Genomic DNA, 20011 nt, shown 5'->3' on the forward strand with positions numbered 1-20011 from the left:
ATATTAACTACCACTCGCCCCATATCAACACTAGGTTGCCTGAAATCCTTCCAACCCCTCCAAACGTCGCCTATTGGAATGCCCTTGTGCTCCTTCCGCCTCTCTGTAGTGTCAATGCCTTCCTTTTCTTGAACTCTTCTTTTGTAAATCGCAACAATACCACCATTGTGGCCTATGTGTGGCATTATATGAGAATGCAATAATTTTAAAATAGTGTTTAATTGTGTGTGGACTTAATTGCTATGAAATTATCCACAAACGCATAACTCAGTATCTACACCAAGTTCCTTCCCCACCCTCCAAGCAAGTTTAGCATCTCTAATCACCAGGGTGGACTTACTTCTGCTTCCTCCAGCGCAGCCTGAATATCACTCTTTTCACTTTCCAGTGCTTTCTTCACTTTCTCAAGCTCGTGAATGGTCTTGCTGCTGCTGCTGATCTGATCCGTGAGATCAGCAATCTCCTCTGTGGACACCAAAGAAAGACGTGAGATTGAACGAATGTCCTCAAGTAGAGGGACTAGTCGACCCCAAAAAATGAGTGGAGGGAACAAATGTATTATTTCTTTAGTTCCCCAGTGTGTTTATGAGCATAAGTATATCATGGAAGAGGACCTTGCTGTATCTCTACTACTCTCAAATTTGGTGATTGGAGAGGGAAAGCTTAGCATGTTCTGCAAGGGTGGGTTGAGATTAGATAGGCTTTAGCAGGATGATGTAGCAGTCATTATAAGACTGGCAAACTAACAAGCAGTGATTGGGATTCAATTATGAACCAGCATTGGTAAAGCCAATTGTTCTGGCATTGAAAATTGTGGCGCGCTTTTTTAAATGTCTTTTTTTTCACAGACATGCAGTACACATTAAATGTGTAAAGGTTACAAAAGTGTTGTTGTCTAAAGGTGGCATCCACATGTTGAACAAATATAAAGAAAGGATGACCATCAGAAAATGTAAGAAAACATGAAATGAAAGCACAGAATGGGCTACCAGGCTTACTGAGGAAGTAGACTAATTTTTAGGCAGCTATGTACACTACAGGAGGAAAATATTGCCAATGGCTTAAGTGGACTGACCCATTGCCCTGTGCTGTAGACTGTGGTGGGCAAAAACTGAATGACAGTTGAACAGATCAATAATGAAAGAGAGATGACCGAAATGCCCCAAGCATAAATACGTATGTTTAGTTTTTATTATGATTTTAATTTGGAAAACATGGGCTGGCAAAAAACAAAAGCTGTCTCCAGGCCAGACCTAAAAGAAGACAACCACAAAGCATTCACTGTTTTATTTTGGTTGCTTTCCTCTTGGGGATATGGCCATACACAGCAAGTTGTGTTAGATTCTGGCCAAAATGGCGGACCTGCAGGCTCTGGTGGTTGGGTGGACTGTATTTCTTTGGTAGGTGTGAGTTGTTTGTTTTGATTATCTGTTGATTGTTTCTTCAGTAACTGCAAATTTTTGAACATTTTTGGTATTGAGCAATCATTCTCAAACTTTAGTCAGTATACCTCACTTTTGAATGTCGCTTAAAAAAGTAGCTGAGCTGAAAGCATTTTGCTATGGAGTTTACCCATACCTGCTTTCCTACACGGAGAAGTATTAGAACAGTGGAATCTGGGGAGCTGCATTGAAGCCAATGGAATGTCAGAGAGCCAATAACAGCTGGCATAGACTTTCTGCTCCAACATTCTATTGTTTGTCTTCCTGGTTCTCAATATCTAACTTGGAACATTGGAGACTAGGCCAATGGATAGTTGTAATAGCTTTATGGCCCTCATGCAAGTTGTTAAAGTGCTTCTCCTTCATTATAGACTCTGACCTCTGGCTCAAGCCCATAACGCGAGAGAGTGCTTTTAACAAATGGAACAGCCCTTGGGTGCAGGCTATAATGCTATATTCTGAGCCCAGTCTATACCAGGTAGTCAAAATTGTTTTACCATACCTTGGAGGTTTTTGTTCTCTCGTTTGAGTGTTTCCAGGTTATCCAAAGACTCCTCATAGGCATTCTTAAGCTTGAAGAGTTCCGTGCTGAGGCTTCTAGATTCTTTTTGAGAAGATTCCAACTCTGTTTGAGTCTCCTCATATTTCTGTTTCCATTCTGCCAAAATTCTATCAAAGTTGCGTTGTTTTTTGTCTAGTGCAGCTGCAGCGGAGTTGGCTCTCTCCAGGTCAATGACAAGGTCTTCGATTTCTGTCTGCAGACGGTGTTTCGTCTTCTCCAGTGAGGAACACTTCGCATTGGCTGCCTCTACTGCCTCCTCTGCCTCCTGCAATCGAGCAGCCAGTTTCTTCCTGTAAACAGCAGCATAATTTTTAAATGTCAATGTGTGAGGAATGTATATCCAGGTAAGAAATAGTTTAATCCAAGTCATATGGAAATTGATTAATTTATTGTGAAATCCTGAAAAACTACATATTGTGAATTTGAAACCACTATGCTGAAGTCAGTGTGGAAATAAGAATTGCAGACAAGATGAACTGTAGAAGGTAAGTTTTGTGTTGCACCTCAGCCACAGCTTCACAACAAACTGTCCAGCAGCTTACAAACACACATGGGGTATGTGAATCTTCCAGAACTGTGTCATTCAAACAATATCAAACAAACTATCCAATAATTCTCTCCACTTACTCAAATCTAACTGAAGCCACTAATAATCAAACCTTATCCTTTCCTTTGATTTGACTGGCCTGACATGACCTTTACGTGCTATATATATATATATGAGTCCTCTTCTTAAGGACAAAAGAAGAGTCGATCTAGATGCCCTAAAATACTGACCATTCTTTAAAGACAGTTCATCTCTCGCCAGCCAGAAGGACTTATACCCCTTCTTCAACTCAATTTTCTTATGTGCATCTGTAGATGTTTACTGTTGCACCTCAGATGCAACTTCACAACCTTCACAACCAGCTATCAGTCTTAAGGACCCATCTCCAACACACAAAAATGCAAGTCCATAGTAGAACACTGAAATTATTCAACTTCCTGCATCCTAAGGTGAAAGAAGCCACTACACACATTTCACAAAGGGTGACATTTTTATTTTTGTGATGTAATATGAAGTTGACTGAATCCAAAATGTTGCTCACGTTGTCTATTTGATATATTCAATTGTGTATCGTATTTAGATTGTACTTGGTGTCTTGCTGCCTTTGGTTAGCATTACGTTTATGTATGCTGTCAAATTCATCAACCCACTGCCTTTTTACTATTAGCTCATCATGTGTAATCGCAATGTGTTAAAGTTAAGAGCATACAGGTTGTCACGCTTGTCGCCATATTGAGCATTTGTTGACTTACTTGGCATCCTCCAATTCTTCAGTCCTCTGAATGGCATCGGTTTCGTATTTGTTTCTCCACTGTGCCACTTCAGCGTTGGCTTTAGACAGGCTCCTTTGCAGTTCAGCCTTGGTCTCCTGTTCCTCTTCATACTGCTCCCTCAAAAGGTCGCAGTCATGGCGGGAGGCCTGCAGTGCATGTGCAAGCGCATTCTTTGACTAAAAGGCAAGGAGACAAGTATCAGAGTGAAGTAATGGCAGATCTTTGACTGCTAAAATACCTCTTTCCCAAGACCATAGCCAGAGGTTTTCTGTGAGTTACACAAGACTGAAAGCTGTTTAAAATGAGCAGTTGTAGGAGGTCTGAATTGACAGACACTACATCATATAAGTAAATTGCACTGTTATCTAAAAGATCTAAGAGTCAAATTGGTCTACAATGAACTTCGGTCAATTTATAATAGGCTGATGCCGATGAAATGCTTGCCAGTGACTCTGATCTGGACATATTGCTGGTTTGTAAGAGGCACTATTCTAGTAGATACCATTTTTGTTTTCCTTATAGGCAGTACTGCCTCTATGCGTACCTATTAGAGAATAAACATGTTAGCTAATTATTTTATAGTAATAGAATCCCGCTTCATACACACTTATTTTAAACTGATGACAGTCTAGCTTCTCATAACTTTCCTGCATGTGTGCACTTTGCCTTGTAGCTTGGCTTCTAATGGGACCTTTGTCCCTCCTATGCGAATTGAAAGCACATTGCTCTTTGCACATTGCTCCCTCTAAGAAATGAAAGATGTAATGTGATTGAATAATGGCTTTTCTGTGGAGTGGAAAGGGATTGTGATGGGAGGCAAGAGAAAAGATGAGGTAGGACAGGAGAAAAGGAAGGGATACAGGTTAGGAATATTTCCTGGCAACATTTCCTAAAGTATTAGCAAAAAAAACCTGCCCATTTTCGAAGGTTTCAGGATTGGCAGCCAATGAAAGTCAGCATGGGTGTTCGTAAATCGTCACTGGGTGTTCGTGAAATTACCTTTGTTTCCTCTTCAAGCTGTCTCTTCAGTTCTTCAATGCTTTGAGTGAAGGAGGCTTTGCCGCGACTGAGCTGGTTGATGAAGGATTCCTTTTCCTCTACTAGCCGACTCAACTCACCTAATTAGTAAATTGCAAACAGAATATTACTTTGCTGGCAAAGAGCCATTTGCTATGGTACACATATGAGCGTCAATTATGAAGCCAATTAAATGGCCTACTACCAGGATCTGCAGAACTAATAACAATTGTTTTTGCTATATAGATCTTGTTGCAGTTTTGCTGTTTCTTTAAAAAAAAAAAATTTCAAGTTACATATAGAAAATAAAATAAAATATTAATGTATAATACATCAGACATACAAGATACATTATCATTTATAATAGGAGAAAAGGGTACAAAGTATAGAAAAAGGTATAAAATAACAAACAATATCACAATACACTGCTCATAAAGTCACATACAGAAGATCACCATGATATATTGCCCTATCGTAATTTAATTAACAAGCTAATAGCTAGACTAGTCCCTCTTATTGTTAAATTAACCCAATCACTTGGAATAATAGATTTAAATCCCATAATGATAAGCATATCAAATAATCTGATGGCCAACGGCTAGATTTATGAATCAATGTGAATAAAATTTTTCGTGTTTTATAGAAATTGTGAGGATTCGGAGTGTAATATATAGTATGGCTGAATATGCCTACCATGCAGTACACTCACAAATATCATCTTGGGTCTAGTCTGGTACATTTACTCAACCTTAAGGTCAATCCTGGGTAGCTGTGGCTGCAAGCAGTAAGGCTTAGCAAAGGAACAATGTATAAAGCATTTAACAACACCAAACAACAGAATGAGAAAGTCACTCGACACAACAGAAACCAGATTTTATGTATCTATAGAGACCTTGATCATCAAAATCCACCAGAGGGTTCCAGAGATATAGATTTTTAAAGGAATAAATACATTTAGCACCAACCACAAGCAAGCATTGGTCAACAAAAACTTTGGAAACTGATAGTTTGGAAAAGTCAGTCTGGCAACTCCCTTCAAGATGGCACGACTCTTCCTTGATCGTGAGAAGCATGGAAGCCCACCCTAGAGGTGTGGCTACCTGGGGACACGCCCCAGTGGAACCATTCTGAGTGAGTTTTCCACCTCTTGCCCTGTTTCCATACTGTATGCAGGGACAAAAGGCATCCTGCGCAGGAGCGTTGGGCCAGGAGGCCCATCAGAGGCAGCTTCCCCTTTGAAGCGAGCCCAAGGGCTAATCCCCTGAGTGGACATCCTGACAGAGGAGTTAATACCACGCTGCTGTGACACTGCCTTTGTCCTTGTGCCGGAGAGTCGTTCACACATCTCCCCATGAGGTCAGAAAGCTGTCTGTATATGTGTGCTTTTGTGAGGCTGCTAGATGAGCAGAGCACCGAATGGTCACTTTTCTAAAGGTGGCCAACTATTAATAGTGACATTCATTTCGATCTGAGCATGAGATCTCATTCACAATTAATTTGATACCTCACATGACCCAGGTAGTCCCAGTGAAAAATTATTTTTGTGGGGATGCCACCCAGTAACCAAGTGTTAGCCAATGGGGCTACCAATTTTACCCAAAGCAACAATTTGGAAGTGTTGCAGTTGAGGCGTTTTCAAAGTAGATATGCCTCACTTAAAAAATGTAGATCCCTGTCATATGGCTCTCTAGGCCTTCCTTAGGGGAGACTTACATATAGTGTTAAGGGACAGTGTGGCTTTGCTATTAGTTTGAATGGAAAAGTCTAATAGACAGCAAGAACACTATCCTTCCAATCTGCAGTGGCATGCTGGAAGCCATTTTGTGTCTTGTCACATGAAGGGTAGTACAAACCAGTGCTGCAGCCCTGAGTGGACATTCTGCCTTACAGGCCCTGGTTACCCTGGTATACTAGGAGCTTATAAATAAGTCAGGCCTTGCCAATCGGGTGTATCGACATATAGTTTGCACAGGGTCAGAACACTGGCACTGAGTTCTGGTTGGCAGGCCTCTGTGCAATCTCAGAGTCGAAAAACCAACAGCATCAGTTCCAAAATGTGGGGATGAACATGCTAAAAGAGGCCCTTCTTTACAGAAATAAAATGACATATTATATCCCATAACAAGCTCCAAAAATAGTATTAGTTTTGCAAAGAAAATTTACATCAGTTAATGTTCCAAATTCTTTATCACATTTCCAACATTTGGAGGGTTTTAGAAGTTTGGCTTGAAACATTTTAAGACTCCATAACATGTAATGAATTAAAAAGTAGTTTATTACACGTCATAACTTTTGCCATACTTGAGGATCTTATTTTGCTGGCTCCCTTATTATCATGGCTATCAATTTCGTCTAGACCTAAAACCCCAGGGTCATTATTTTTGATTGTCTTAGCTAATTAATTATGGTGGGGGCTTCCTCAACGCCTCCTTAGTGTAAGAAAACAAATAATGCAAGGGCAACAGAAGGAGGCACAAAGGGCTTGTAAATATGCCCCATAGTTTCTTAACATAAGTATAACTATAATTATAACTGCTGAATTTCTATGGTTTTGTATGGGTAAAACGTCAACCTAACTATAATGTCACTGTAACTGTTGTATTTTTCAGTGAGTAGATGTGTGTGTGTGTGTGTATGTATATATATATATATATATACATATATATATAAAACTTTGCTAGATAAACAGACATTTGAGATGAGCAAATCTAGAGTGTCGCTGGTGTTGCAGAGTGGTCCTTACTAGAGCTGCTCTCCATCTAAACTTGGGAACTACCCAGAGTTCTCTCTTCTTTTTTGCATAATTTATGCATCACTCTAACTCTGAAAGGGATTTGTTTTGACTTATACTGGGTGCTCCCTTGTGTATGGACAAAGCTAAACCTCTCTGATGAGCTCTAATGAGAGCGAAACACGTGTCGGGGTTGCTTTTACTCATTCCAGGTTGGCTTGGACGGTACTTTACCAGTCCAAAGCTGTAATACTGTGCCTGGAGTGGTAAATGGATTTTGTCATTTTACAGCTCGGCAAGGTTGGCACTGTGTCAAACCTATGCTTAAAGACTTTGCTGTACAAATGGCAAAAGACTTTGTCACTATCTAGCTCGTCCTGGATAGCACTGTGCTGATCAAATGCTTAAAAACTTTGCTAGATAAACAGACATTTGAGATGAGCAAATCTAGAGTGTCGCTGGTGTTGCAGAGTGCTCCTTACTAGAGCTGCTCTCCTCCTAAACTTGGGAACTACCCAGAATTCTCTCTTCTTTTTTGCATAATTTATGCGTCACTCTAACCCTGAAAGGGATTTGTTTTTCAGATATATATATACATACACACACACACACACACATCATCATATGACCTCAAAAAACACTTTTTTGTTTGACTGGCTAACACCTCCAAACCCTTTTTTCTATATCTAATTACCCCACTTTTACCTTTGCACACCCCAACCCTAAAATCACCCTTACCTCCCTTTATCTCCACCCACTCCAAAACCCTAAATTCTCTTAACTTCCTTTATCCCCACTCACCCTTAAACTTAAAATCACCCTTATTTCCCTTTACCTTTAGCGGCATCTAAACTCCTTTTTGTTAAAATAACAAAAAGTATGCTATCCTAAAAAATCTATATATCTACCTATGTGGTAAAGGATGAATGTAAAAGGTAAAAGCCCATAATATGTCATTACCTGTGCTGTACTTGCCTGTGGCCTAAAGGCTGTAGGGTAAAGGCAATGGGGGGTAGGACAATGGAGTAAAGGTAACAAAGCACTGAAGCACCATAAGGATTTATAGTTTCAGAAATTATAACATTGTGTGCAGCTCTTTGTTTCACTATGAACCAGCTGTTCAAGTGTAGATAATTTATGTTTCAAAGAGCTGTGTTATCTGCACTATTATCACAAAAAAAAATTGTTTTATTGAAAAATCAATACAATGTGAGTTGATTTAACATAACAGTATGCCCCTCACATATTTCTTCAGATACGTTTTCTCATCCATAAATAATGCTGTAAATTAAATATTTACTTGGGGACAGAAAAGCCTTCTGCATGGTAAAGACATGTGCCACTACCCTGAGTGCCCAACTGTACCGTTGTCTGTCTCCTTCACAGATTCAAACAATACAAAACACCATCGCCAGACTCGTCCTTGACCTCCAGCGTGGCACCAACAGTGGATCACTCCTCAGAGAGCTCTACTGGATCCCTGTCCAGAAGCGCTGCCTATTCAAACTTATCACACAATCATTCAAGTCACTACACAGTACAGGACCCGCATACTTCAATCACCTGCTTCACTTTCACCAACCCACTAGACAACTTTGTTCACCATTACTCTCACTCCCACAACAAACCCCACATGCACAGAAACAGAACAGGAAGTTAATCACTCTACCACCAAGCTGCAAAACCCTAGAACTACCTCCCCCAACATATCAGGGCCTCCTCCTGACTTTGAGTTCCGCAAGAAAGTGAAGACATGGCTATTCAAGAAGTCTTCTTGCGGGAACATCAAGACTGCATGTAAGCAGGCTCAGTTTCACCATACACCTACACTCCTCCAACTTAGTGCCTAGATACCCTCACCAGAGACAAGTAGCGCTTTACAAATCCATCTTACATTACATTACATGTAAATGTACAATGCATGGGGTAACAGTGCTGGACTAAACGTGTGATGTGATTGTACACTGAGTAAGTGTTCCTGCAGTGGTACATAACATGGAGGACCCTGGGTTCCATTTTGGGAAGCCCAGGCCTATCTGGTGAAGCCCTGAGGCAGAGAGGAATCCTTCCAGACTGATTTGTGTATTGCTGAGCTCCTGTGGGCTAGGTGGGACATACAGTAGAGGGAAAAAGAAGAAATTTCCTTTACACTTCCAAAGACTGCTCTTTGATTCAGTGATAAATCACAAGGAAGGGGTCAGGACACATCTCAGCAAGGGCGATGGGCTGATAAGGGAGTCATAAAGTGTAGGGTTGGGGGTCTGGGATTAACATTTTGATGCACATACTGCTATGATTTGCGTTGAGGTGTGAACTCTGGTCACTCCCATGAATTGTGTTGTGAGACAATCAGCTTTGGAGACTTGCCTGCTGTGAAAGACATCTTTCATGAGGAAAAAAGAAAAGAAAAGGAGAAGTGTCCTCTTCATAACCCAACATAAAACCTTAAAGACTCAGACCCTAAATCACATTTGGTGTCTGGAGAAGGACAATAAGAAAAGGAGGTTGAGTCCCCAAAAAGACAAGCCAAGTGAGAAGGGGAATTTCTGCAAGACTTTTCTGCCTGTGACCAGGACTGAGGGCTAGTATCCCTGCTGGATGAGGAGACAACACCCAGGGAAACAAAGATCACCTTCCCTGAAGTGTGGAACACCAACGTTTCCCTGCTTGCCAAGACGTGTGCCACTGTGAAAAAGAGAAGAGCATTGGAGAGAGCAAAGTCCAGTGGAGAGCCCTACTGTGAGGACACCTTGTGCAAGGTGTACGCCAATTGGGCTGCAGCCCATGTGCAGTATTCCTTTCTGTGATCTCCGTATGCCAGGAGAGGGCTGCTGTAGACCGAGCCAAGTATTGAGTGATGTGTGGATTTTGCTAAGCCTGTACCTCCGTGCTGCGATGACTCCATATGCCAGAAGGGGCCACTGCTAAAGTTACCTCATGGAGTGTCAAGACTTGTTACTGGCTAGGCCGGGGCACTTGTGCTGCAGAAGCCTGCACCTGTATTACAAAGTACTGCAGCAGCCCCGTATGCCATGAGGGGGTGTTGGTACCAATGTTTCCAAAAGAAAGACTGAGGCTAGGACCGTACGATTGGCAGCAGGACCTACACTGCGAGGGAGCTGCCCCAACTCACCACTGTGGACTGCCGGAGGTGCATTGGACAATGTTGCACCCTCGCTGGTCCTAGTTGGGAGCTGAAGAAAGGATTTCTAACCCCCACCCACCTGTAGGGTAAAATCCAACTTGTCTTTGTGAGTTGGGATCTGCTCCAAAAGCTGAGAGACCTTTGGCAGCGCCGCTCAGAAGAGTGAGCCTGTGCCACTGGGTGCTGCAGCATAGGCTGCACACAGCCCAACTTCTCCAGACTAAGCGGGACCTATGGGTAGATGCTGAAGGCACCAGCTGCACTGCTGAACTCTTCTATGCTGCGAGAGCAGATAAAACATGAATTGGGCCAATCGGGCCCCAGGGGGCTCGCTGCTAATAATGCTGCTGCACCATAGATACTTTTGACTAAAGTCCTGAAGCGTCAAAGGGGAACTCTTGCTTACGGCCTAATAGTGACCATTCCCTGAACACCCCTGAGTGGGGAATAACCCCGCACACATGATACAAAGCAGGGTGGGATAGGGATTTGCCTGACAACCACTACAGCCTTGACCTCATGGTGATTGTGTTATATCTTGTGAATGTGATATTACTTTGCCTGTGTAGTGTTAGAAATAAAATACAACTTTTTCTTTTAAAAGCAGGTATTTGGCTGGACACTGATGTATTGTTCGTACTGTTTGCACTTTGAGTTATGAGTTATTTTCACTGACCTGTAACCACATTCCCTGAACCCCCCACCCTCTCCCAGCCTTGATTGCTCGATCACAGCTACCACTGAGAGTCAAATACGGAAGGGGTGCTTGGCCCAGTTGAGCATGATCCATTGTACGTCAGCCCTAGGACATCAGGGTTAAAAGGCTCCAACCACCACTGTAAGCCAAGTAGTCACTAAGTGCCCCGTGGCCCTCTGAAAGGGGTTCTTATCATTTATGTTTAACCTTTTGATAGACTACCTATGGAATACTTCTATGGAACCACTGTTTTTTAGCTTCAGCACCACCTCCAGACTGATCCATATTTTTTGCAGAAGTGTAATGGCCTGTGTCTGTGACCATAATCATAGCACCAGGACATGTAGTCCCTGGGTTAAATTACACTTTAGAAATGTATTACATACATAGAAATAAATGACGCTAGAACTCTGGTCACCAGCATCACACCTAAGAGGCCCAAGAATGATAAAAGATATCTGTGTTTGTTGAATCTGTGAGAAATTTGTGGATGGCAACCCGACGTTGTCTTAGATTCTAACATTGCATTGAACAATTTCATGAAACCATGAAAGCAAAATATTGGATATTATAAGTCAACATGCATATATCTATAGCTTCCATTTCTGCCTTTATTCTGGAGTGAAAACTCTGATTAATGGACAAAAAATATTAGGGGAGGCTATAACTTTTTATTTGGCTTAGAGATTTATTTGAATCAACGAGGATGCTTCCCTTATAAAGTTATCATGTCTATCAAATGAGTGAAGCATTCATTTTAACATATTTAGCTGGCTGTTTGTAGATTGGGGAATCTACACCTCACTCTCTTTTTCTTCCCTCATATCTATCCTCCTTCCCTCCTACTTCTCTGCTGTGTTGCTGAGAGGGTGTATGTTTGCTGTGCCCATGGTAGGATCAAGAATAATGATGTGTGTGATTTCTCAGCAATGTGATTTTTCTCCTCATCTGAACATGAATGACAATAATTCTCAATTGTACTGCTTTGGTTTTACTGTTGCATAATTTGAAACCACAATGTCAACAGTGATTCAGATTGTTAGCTCTCCACAACAACTATATCCGGTAATCATAAGCAAAGAGATATGATATTGTGGGGACTCCAGGTCCCAGAAGCCCATGCGCCAGGAGGTGGCAGTTACCTTGCAGAGGGAGGAGTGTTTGTCTCCTCTGGGCGCTTTAAAGCACCACGCTCAAGCCTGCAATGCAGGGCACCATGTCTTTTATTGCGCTTGTTGGGGACTCCAGGTTCTAGAATCCCACGTGCCAGGAGGCGCCATCTACCTTGCAGGGGGAGGAGTGCTATAATGCGCTGCGCTCACTCCTGACAACACCCATCATCGCCTGACAGAGGCTAGGCTGGGTAAACCCCCCCACCCAAATTCTTGTCTACTGTGACTGGTTATCTTCACCTTTTTTAATCTAGTGGCCCATATCTTTACCTGTGTGTTCTATGATGTGGAAACAGCAGGCACAAGAGAGTGGCCCAAAACCGCCACCTTACTCTACCCTTAATGGTTTTCTGCAGAGAGCTGTTGGCGTAATTAGCAAGGAAATTGTGCTAGAAGAACGCCACTTATCACTCTCCAATCCACCACCTTTCTGCTCCCCTTGTGTTCCTGGGTCTCTCTTGGGAATATCGGAACCAGTACAGCTGCAGGATCTATTGCTGCTAGTTCAAGCTCGGAAGGTTGCACAGAAACATCAAAGGATGCAACAGAGCAAGAAGCGCAGGTCCACAACCAAAGCCACACCTACGTAGTGGAGTAGTAAAGGGAGTAACAAAGAGTGTAGTGGGTAAAAGGAAGAGAACTGATCAGGGCACCAAATCTAAAATGTTGTGCGATGCAGCGCCTAAGGCGCCCGAGCTCACCAAAGTTGGGGAAATGGATAAACTGCATGAAGAATTAAAAAAACCTGTGCAACAATCCTATTTTAGCTGCAATGGACAAATTAGAACCCATTTAGGAGCTTGTTATAGAAACACAGTTATGGAAGATCAATACTCCTCCAGCACCGAGGTGCTAGGTGATTGCACACTGTATCATGACCCAACCTTCTAAGGAAAATACTTACCGGTCAGTGTTTACTTTGGGTGAGCCAGCAAGAACTTACTCTAACACACCAACCCATTGTATCTATGTGTGTGCAGGGGGGAAAAGAAGAAGTCACAACCTTTGACCTCAGCAGGAGGAGTAAGGGGGATGTGTTGGTAAGGGAGGGGTGCAGGTCTGCACAGGCGAGGGTCAGTTTTCTTGTTCCAAATCAACAACTGGATGCCGCCCCCTACGTGGCTGTGCTATCAAATGTGCCCCACCTTGCAAAGGATGAAGTGGAGAACAAGGTCTTACATGGGCTCTACTCGCATACTGGCTTGACATATATTCGGATGCCCACCACATTTCAGTTAGGAGGGCGGGCTGGGTAGAGGTATTAAAGTCCCTCGCAGGTGAATACATTGTTCTAAATTCCAGGCACTCCAATAATGTGCACAACTTATTAGCCAATCGCTTGCAATGGGAAGTGCCAAGATCTAATATCTCTCCTCTCCTGTTGACTTTTTGTTGTTGCCATTTAAGGAATGGATGTACGCTTGTACCCTAATTCTAGAGAATACCTAACTATGATTATAGCAGTAGAGGGAATGCTGAACACTAGAATCCACTTGCTACAGCAGGAATCTCTTTCCGCCCTTGCTCAGGTCGAATGACTTTTTACTAAAACTAATCCTGCTTGCACACATAGAGAATAAGCCACTATTACTAGAGGGCAGTGTGCTAAGTTAACCGTCATGTTTAGAAAACTCAACAGTTTCAACTTGCAAGACTAAGGGCCTGATTTAGATTTCAGTGAAGGGGTTACCCCTTAACAATGGTGACAGATGTCCTGTCCGTCAAAACCTAAACCCCATAGGAAATAATGGGATTTCGATTTCAGCGAATGGAATATCCATCACCGTTGTGACGGAGTAACCCTTCGACCAAAATCTAAATCAGGCTCTAAATCCCCTATTACGAACATTGGCATACTGGGTGATTATAGCTCCATCAGAGCATTACCAATCACTGAAACATCAGAATGCCCTCAGATAGATGTTGTAGGCAATATTGCCTAACCACCTAGTTGCCCATTTTCACAGATAGTCCTGCTGTGTTGCAATATCACAGGCATTAAAAGAAAACTAGACAATCCTGATTGGGGCAGGTTTATTGATGGCCATGATATCTGCCTGTTTCACAAGACTTGGGGGATTGATCAAGTTCACAGGGTACGTTATAAACGCTATAGCGTGCCTGTAAATAAATCTGCTGCTGAGTGCCCATCTAGGGGGTTGCTCACATTTGTATGAACCATCTTATTGTACTACACTTTTATACTTGAAACAGGTTCCCCATATGTCCAAGAGCTTATTTTCTCTGGATTAGAAACAAAACCTATTCTGGTTATTAACATTTACAACAGGAGCAGAAGTCACAAGTGAGAGTCTCAAATCCTACAAATACTGGACTGAATTTTGGTGGCTCATTCCGAATCACACCACATTCTTGTGGCCAGGGACTTCAATCTTTCTTTCAAACCTAGTGGTCAAGCCCAAGATTTGTCCAGCATGGAGGACTTCATATTGGGGATTCCTGATCTTACAGCCCCTATAAGAAGAAATCTATCTAGGGTGGCCCTCCAAATGGTGAAACTCACTTTATCTCACAGGCTGCATATTTGCAATGTCCGGTCACCTTTAGACTAATTATGCGCTTCCACATTCAGAAGATGGTCATACTACAGAACCATTGATTACATCTTTCTGGATGTGAAATTATGGAGCAAAGTGGGAGACATGTCAGTGGTAAAGTGAGCCGAGAGTGACCACAAACCCCTAATACTAAATTTGCAGCATCCAGTGTCATTGCCTCCCACCACTGAAGTTGATGGTTGTCAGCACGAGTAAGAAGTAACAAATAGGAGGAATGTCAAGTGGGGAACAGTGAGCTGCTCACCAAAGGTATTTATGGACCTATACACAGACCTTGTCACCTACATAGAAAATATGTAAGCAAACTGGGGGGACAATTCATTAATTCTGACAGAGCACAATGTAGCCTTCTAAAAGCTAATGGATACCTTTACAAAGGAAGCTTTGGAGCACCCTAAACCAATCAACCCAAAGGGATGGTTCAATAGACATTGTAAAATCACCAAGGCGAAGCAGCTAGAAGCACTAAGAAAGGTAGTCATTCAGGACATCCAAAAAATAGGGCAACCTACTGGGGCACCCTAAAGAAGTCCGGAGCAAACTGGGAAAATGGTATCTGTCAGGAACTCCTGGAGGACACAGTAACCAATGACCAGAAGAAGTTGTGGTCATTAGTTAGTTTAAATAACGGGAAAACAGGTAAACTGGCAGGACCTTCAATTCTACCATGTGACTGGGTCACCCACTTTGGAAATTTGTATTCAACACCTCAAGACCACTTTGGAAATGTGTTTTTTGAACATCTCGAAAAATAGAAAAAGCTGCTGCCGCTAGGGATGGCAGCTGTTAGCAGACAGAATCACAATCTGCTGTTGTTAGTGTTCTTCCCTGAAGGAAACTGCCTGTGCAGTAGCCTCCTTTGATCAAAGGAAGATGCAGGGGCTCGATAAGATCCCTGCTGACCTTTTCAAAACTGATCTAGCTGTCTGTGTACCCTAGATAAATGTTGTTTCTAAAGGAGACCATCCCTCTGTCCTGGAAGGGTGTTCAGATTGTGCCAATCTTCAAAAAGGGGAACCCAGTATCCCCTCTAGCTACCACCCAATGAAACCTACAGTCAACTTGCAAAAGGTTTTTTGCAAACAGGTTTTGGAGAAACTTTTAGATTGGTGTGAAGAAAACCTTATCCTCTCAAACCTGCAGGCTGGCTTTAGGCACACGCCTAGTGCCGTTCCGTTGACCAGGCCTTCCATTTTCTCCTTGTTAAATGGAGGAGAGTGGACCTAGCCAAGGGTGAAAACATTGTGGCGTTTGTCGATCTTAGTAGTTAGAGTGGGGAATTGACTGAGCCCATCCCAGGCAACCAAGTTGTGCAACAAGGGTGTGTCCTTGCCCCAATACTCTTCCTCCTATATGTCAACAACTGTGTCAGATATCTCCAGAATTGTGTTAATGACTCTCCCTCCTTGGCAGGAGAAAAAATCCCAGTGCCACTTTTTGTGGTAAACACCCTGTTTTTTTTTAACATAAACTTTATTGTATTTTTTTTATGAGAATTCCATTACAATTATATTAGACAGGTACGTTTGTGTATATAATAGTAGGGAAAAAATCCAGTTCAGATTATTTGTACAGTAAAAAGGTTCTGACCAACATCAGTACAATCCAACATTGACCGAATTCCTTTAAGCCAACCTATATCCTCCCACCCTCCCAACTAACTTCTGCCAATTGGATCGATAACTAAACCAATGTAGGTAGCAAGTCCAATTTAATCCACAGTAAAGTAAGCAAAGTGGGGGCCAGTGCATGTATATAAGTTAAGGACTATATGAGGCTATGTTCTTAGTAAGAAACTTGCTGGCGTGGGGAGGGGGTAAGAGGGAAAGGTAAGGGTGGGAAATTCCCAAATCTATAAATATAACGAGCTGGGGATCTAGACCATCCCACATGCCTAGAGAGTATCGCTAAAGGCACAGCTGATTTCAGTGTTTCGACCCCTCAGTCTTGGTTTGTGCTCTAAATGTCTCCAACAATGCATCCCATTCCAATGATATCGGTGTCTGTCATAGCCCTGTGTATTCTTTGTGGTGGAGTGCCAGGCTCTCAGTTTGACCCCAATGCTGTACCTCCTCTCTCCAGGAGATAATGGGTGGAGCCTGGGGTGATTTCCAACGCCTTGCTTACTGCCACTTCGCTAACAGCATAGAAAGGTCCACAAAGTGTGAAGTCACTTTAAAGCCTCGTGGTCTAGGGTATAAACCTAATAGAAAACGATCGGGTCTTAGACCCATAGCTTTGTCTCTGATATTTGTTAATGAGGGTCCTATTTCAGACCAATACTGTGAGGAGGAGGAGGTCAGAATCGGGGTATGACACGGAGTACAATGAGCCGATGCCAAGAGTATTATTGTGTTAAGTCTGTGTGGTGTAAAATATGCACAATGAAAGAGAAAAAATTGTATCAGTGTAAATCTAGAACTGCAGGAAACATTTTTAGCATATTGAAGTAGGAAAGTCCATTCCTTAGGTGTGGTGTCCCGTCCAATGTCAGCAGCCCATTTTTTATTAAGCAAATCTAATGATGTATTGAGATGTGCACAGAGTCCCCGATACAGCCATCGGACAAGATGTCTATTGTGTCCCATTGTATGAAGAGCCTGAAGAAGTTTGTGTTCCCGGTTCTGAGCCATCTGCGCACATAGGCTAGTATTTTACCAAGGGTCAAAAAAGGGTCTCAGGCAGTCCATGAGCCTGCACAAGGTCCGAATGTGGCATTAGCATGCCATCTTCAAACAAGCTTCCCAAGCAGCGGACTCCTTGTTGTACAAAGACATGGAGCATGGCAGCAGTAATAGTCCCCTAGGTGGTGGGAAACCCACAAAGTGGCACATTTGGTGAATATGGGACCGATGAGGCCGTATATCGCATCAACAGTTTCCAGTATGCTAGAGGAATAAGCAACTGCAAGGTAGCACCTGTAGGTATCTTAGGGGGGCTCGGGCACAGCATTCGGTGTAGGAAGACTCTCCTCAGCTTTGCAGCCGTGCAATTTATTTCTCCCAGATTATGGCCAGCCAACCAGTAGGATAACCACTGCAACTGTCCAGCTATACAATAAGCTTTAAAATCTGGAGCCCCGAGACCTCCCATTTCGGGAGGCAACAGCAGCTTCGCTAAACTGACTCGGCGTCAGCCTCCCCCCCCCCTATCAAATCAGCAGAGAATTTAGTAACTGAAATACCCGAGTCAGTACCATAAGTGGCAAATTAACAAAGTAATATGGAGCACAAGGTAATACTATACTTTTGCTAATGCCACCCTGCCTGACACAGAAAGGGGTAGAGTGGTCCAAAAATCTATTTGAGACCAAAGTGTTGTAATCACCCGCATTAGGTTGCCATCTAATAAGTCTGTGTGATCACGGTATACCTGGATACCGAGATATCGGAAAGACACCGTTGCTGTTGCAATGGTCATGGATCCAAATCGGATCAATAGTTTTGGGTGGGTGTCCCCAAAGGAGTATATGTGGGATTTATCAGGATTAATTTGGAACCCAGAGAGGACTGCAAATTGAGATGATATCTGTGCTGCTCGCACCGTATCTTCCTGCAAATCCCTATAATATAGGATCATATCATCCTCATATAACGAACAAGAGTGACTGGTGGGACCTAGCACAATCCCTTATTCCTTTGCACTACGGCAAATGTGGTGTGTGAGGGACTCCATTGCTAATACAAATAAAAGCAGGGATAGTCCTGTGAAGTTCCACAATACACATTTGGTAGGAGACAGAGATATGTACACCAGTCTTATCTCTAGCAGTGGGATCCGAATAAAGGAGCTTCACCCACCGTATATATTTTGGGGATATTCCATAGGCTTCCAAAGTTGCTAACCTATAATCCCAGCTAGGAGTATCAAATGCTTGCTGCATATGTAAGGACATACGAATGGCATGAGGATAGTGGTGATTCGTCTCATTCATCAGATGGAACAGCCTTCGAATGTTCAACGACATACCATGGCGTTGAACAAAGCCACTTTGATCTGTGAGCAGGAGTCACAGAAGGAGTGGAAGGAGGCAGTGCGCCAATATCTTACTGAGGAGCCTATACTCTGTATTTAAAATAGACAGGGGTCTATAGGAGGACATCTCTACAAGGGGTCTATTAGGTTTAAGGACACTACCGCTTCCCGAGTTGTAGCAGTAAGTATTCCCTCTTCCAGCGACCTATTATATAGTTTCTCAAGATGGGGGAGCAGACGAGTGGCGAATGTGGAGTAAAACTCCTTGGGCAGTCCATCAGATCCAGGGGTTTTGTTACGTGCCAGCTCCTTGAGCACTCCCGGATCTCCGCTGACTCAATCGGGGCCATCAGCGCTTCCCTCTCTGCAACTGCTACTTGAGGAAATGTGTGACAGTGTAGGAGTGAGTGCATGGTGGCCAGTTCAACAAGCGGAGGAGTGGCATATAGGTCGGCATAATATTGATGGAAGGCATCATTAATGCTTATTTGTGTATCCACTATACCCAAATGTGGGGAGTGTATTAGTAGTATAGGTGTATGTAATTGCTGCGGCCTGATTAATTTGGCAAGGAGAGTGCCAGGCTTGTCTGCTTCCATGTGTATCATTTGAGTGTAAGACCTATAGTCAATGACCCTGTGATGCTCAAGGGGTTCCACATGGAGGATTCGAGCTGATTGTAATTGATTGACGTTTGTGGCACCGTTCGCTGCTGCCTGATCCATAGCACCCAGATTATTTTCTAGTTGTGTAAGATCTTTCAGTACTTACCTTCGTGCTCCCGCTAGTACAGAAATGGAGGCCTCACTCAAGACCACCTTGAAGGCCTCCCTCTCAACCACTAGGGAGGAGACCATGTCAGTATCAGTCTGAAAAGAATACATCAATAGTAGTTGCCAGAGTCTCCGGAAATACTGTGTCTTCTAGTAACATGGGTTGAAGGTGCCACATTGGTATCCGAGTGGGCCGGAGTGGGTCTAACAATGTTTTGCCTAACTATGTGGCATGAGTTATATAGGGTTGCAAGCAGGAGGTGCACAGAACCCGAAATAGGTGGGAGTGGAGCATGTGTGTGGGGGAGTAAAAGGAATATTCTTTTGAATCAATGTTATGACTGCGCCACAAGTCCAAGAGATCCCAACCCTAGGCCCACTGTCGCAATGCCCTGGCCTGTCGAATCTATGCAGTGTTCGGGAGGAGTGGAAGTGAGCAGTCCATAGGGACGTCGAGAACTGCATTAGGATCCCTGCCCAGGACCCCAAGAAGATGGGCCCAGTCTGATACCACTGTGGAGAGATGGGAAAGGAATATGTCTTGTTCCTGATTTGGTGCATAAAAACATCCCAACACTACCTGCTCACCATCAAGTAG

The 20011-nt window shown here is 43.0% G+C and overlaps 1 protein-coding gene across 1 annotated transcript in view; it reads right to left on the reverse strand.

Annotated features, from left to right (window-relative positions):
- Positions 1–20011, reverse strand: part of MYH7B (myosin heavy chain 7B) — a 156298-nt gene that overhangs the window by 30967 nt on the left and 105320 nt on the right. Inside the window, exons 30-33 of the mRNA XM_069243897.1 lie at positions 4324–4442; positions 3304–3500; positions 1945–2294; positions 341–465 (exon numbers count right to left, since the gene is read on the reverse strand). Coding sequence (XP_069099998.1) covers positions 341–465; positions 1945–2294; positions 3304–3500; positions 4324–4442 — 791 coding nt within the window. The remainder of the gene's footprint in view (positions 1–340; positions 466–1944; positions 2295–3303; positions 3501–4323; positions 4443–20011) is intronic.

Source organism: Pleurodeles waltl, chromosome 7 (assembly GCF_031143425.1).
Source record: "Pleurodeles waltl isolate 20211129_DDA chromosome 7, aPleWal1.hap1.20221129, whole genome shotgun sequence".
Taxonomy (NCBI): domain Eukaryota; kingdom Metazoa; phylum Chordata; class Amphibia; order Caudata; family Salamandridae; genus Pleurodeles; species Pleurodeles waltl.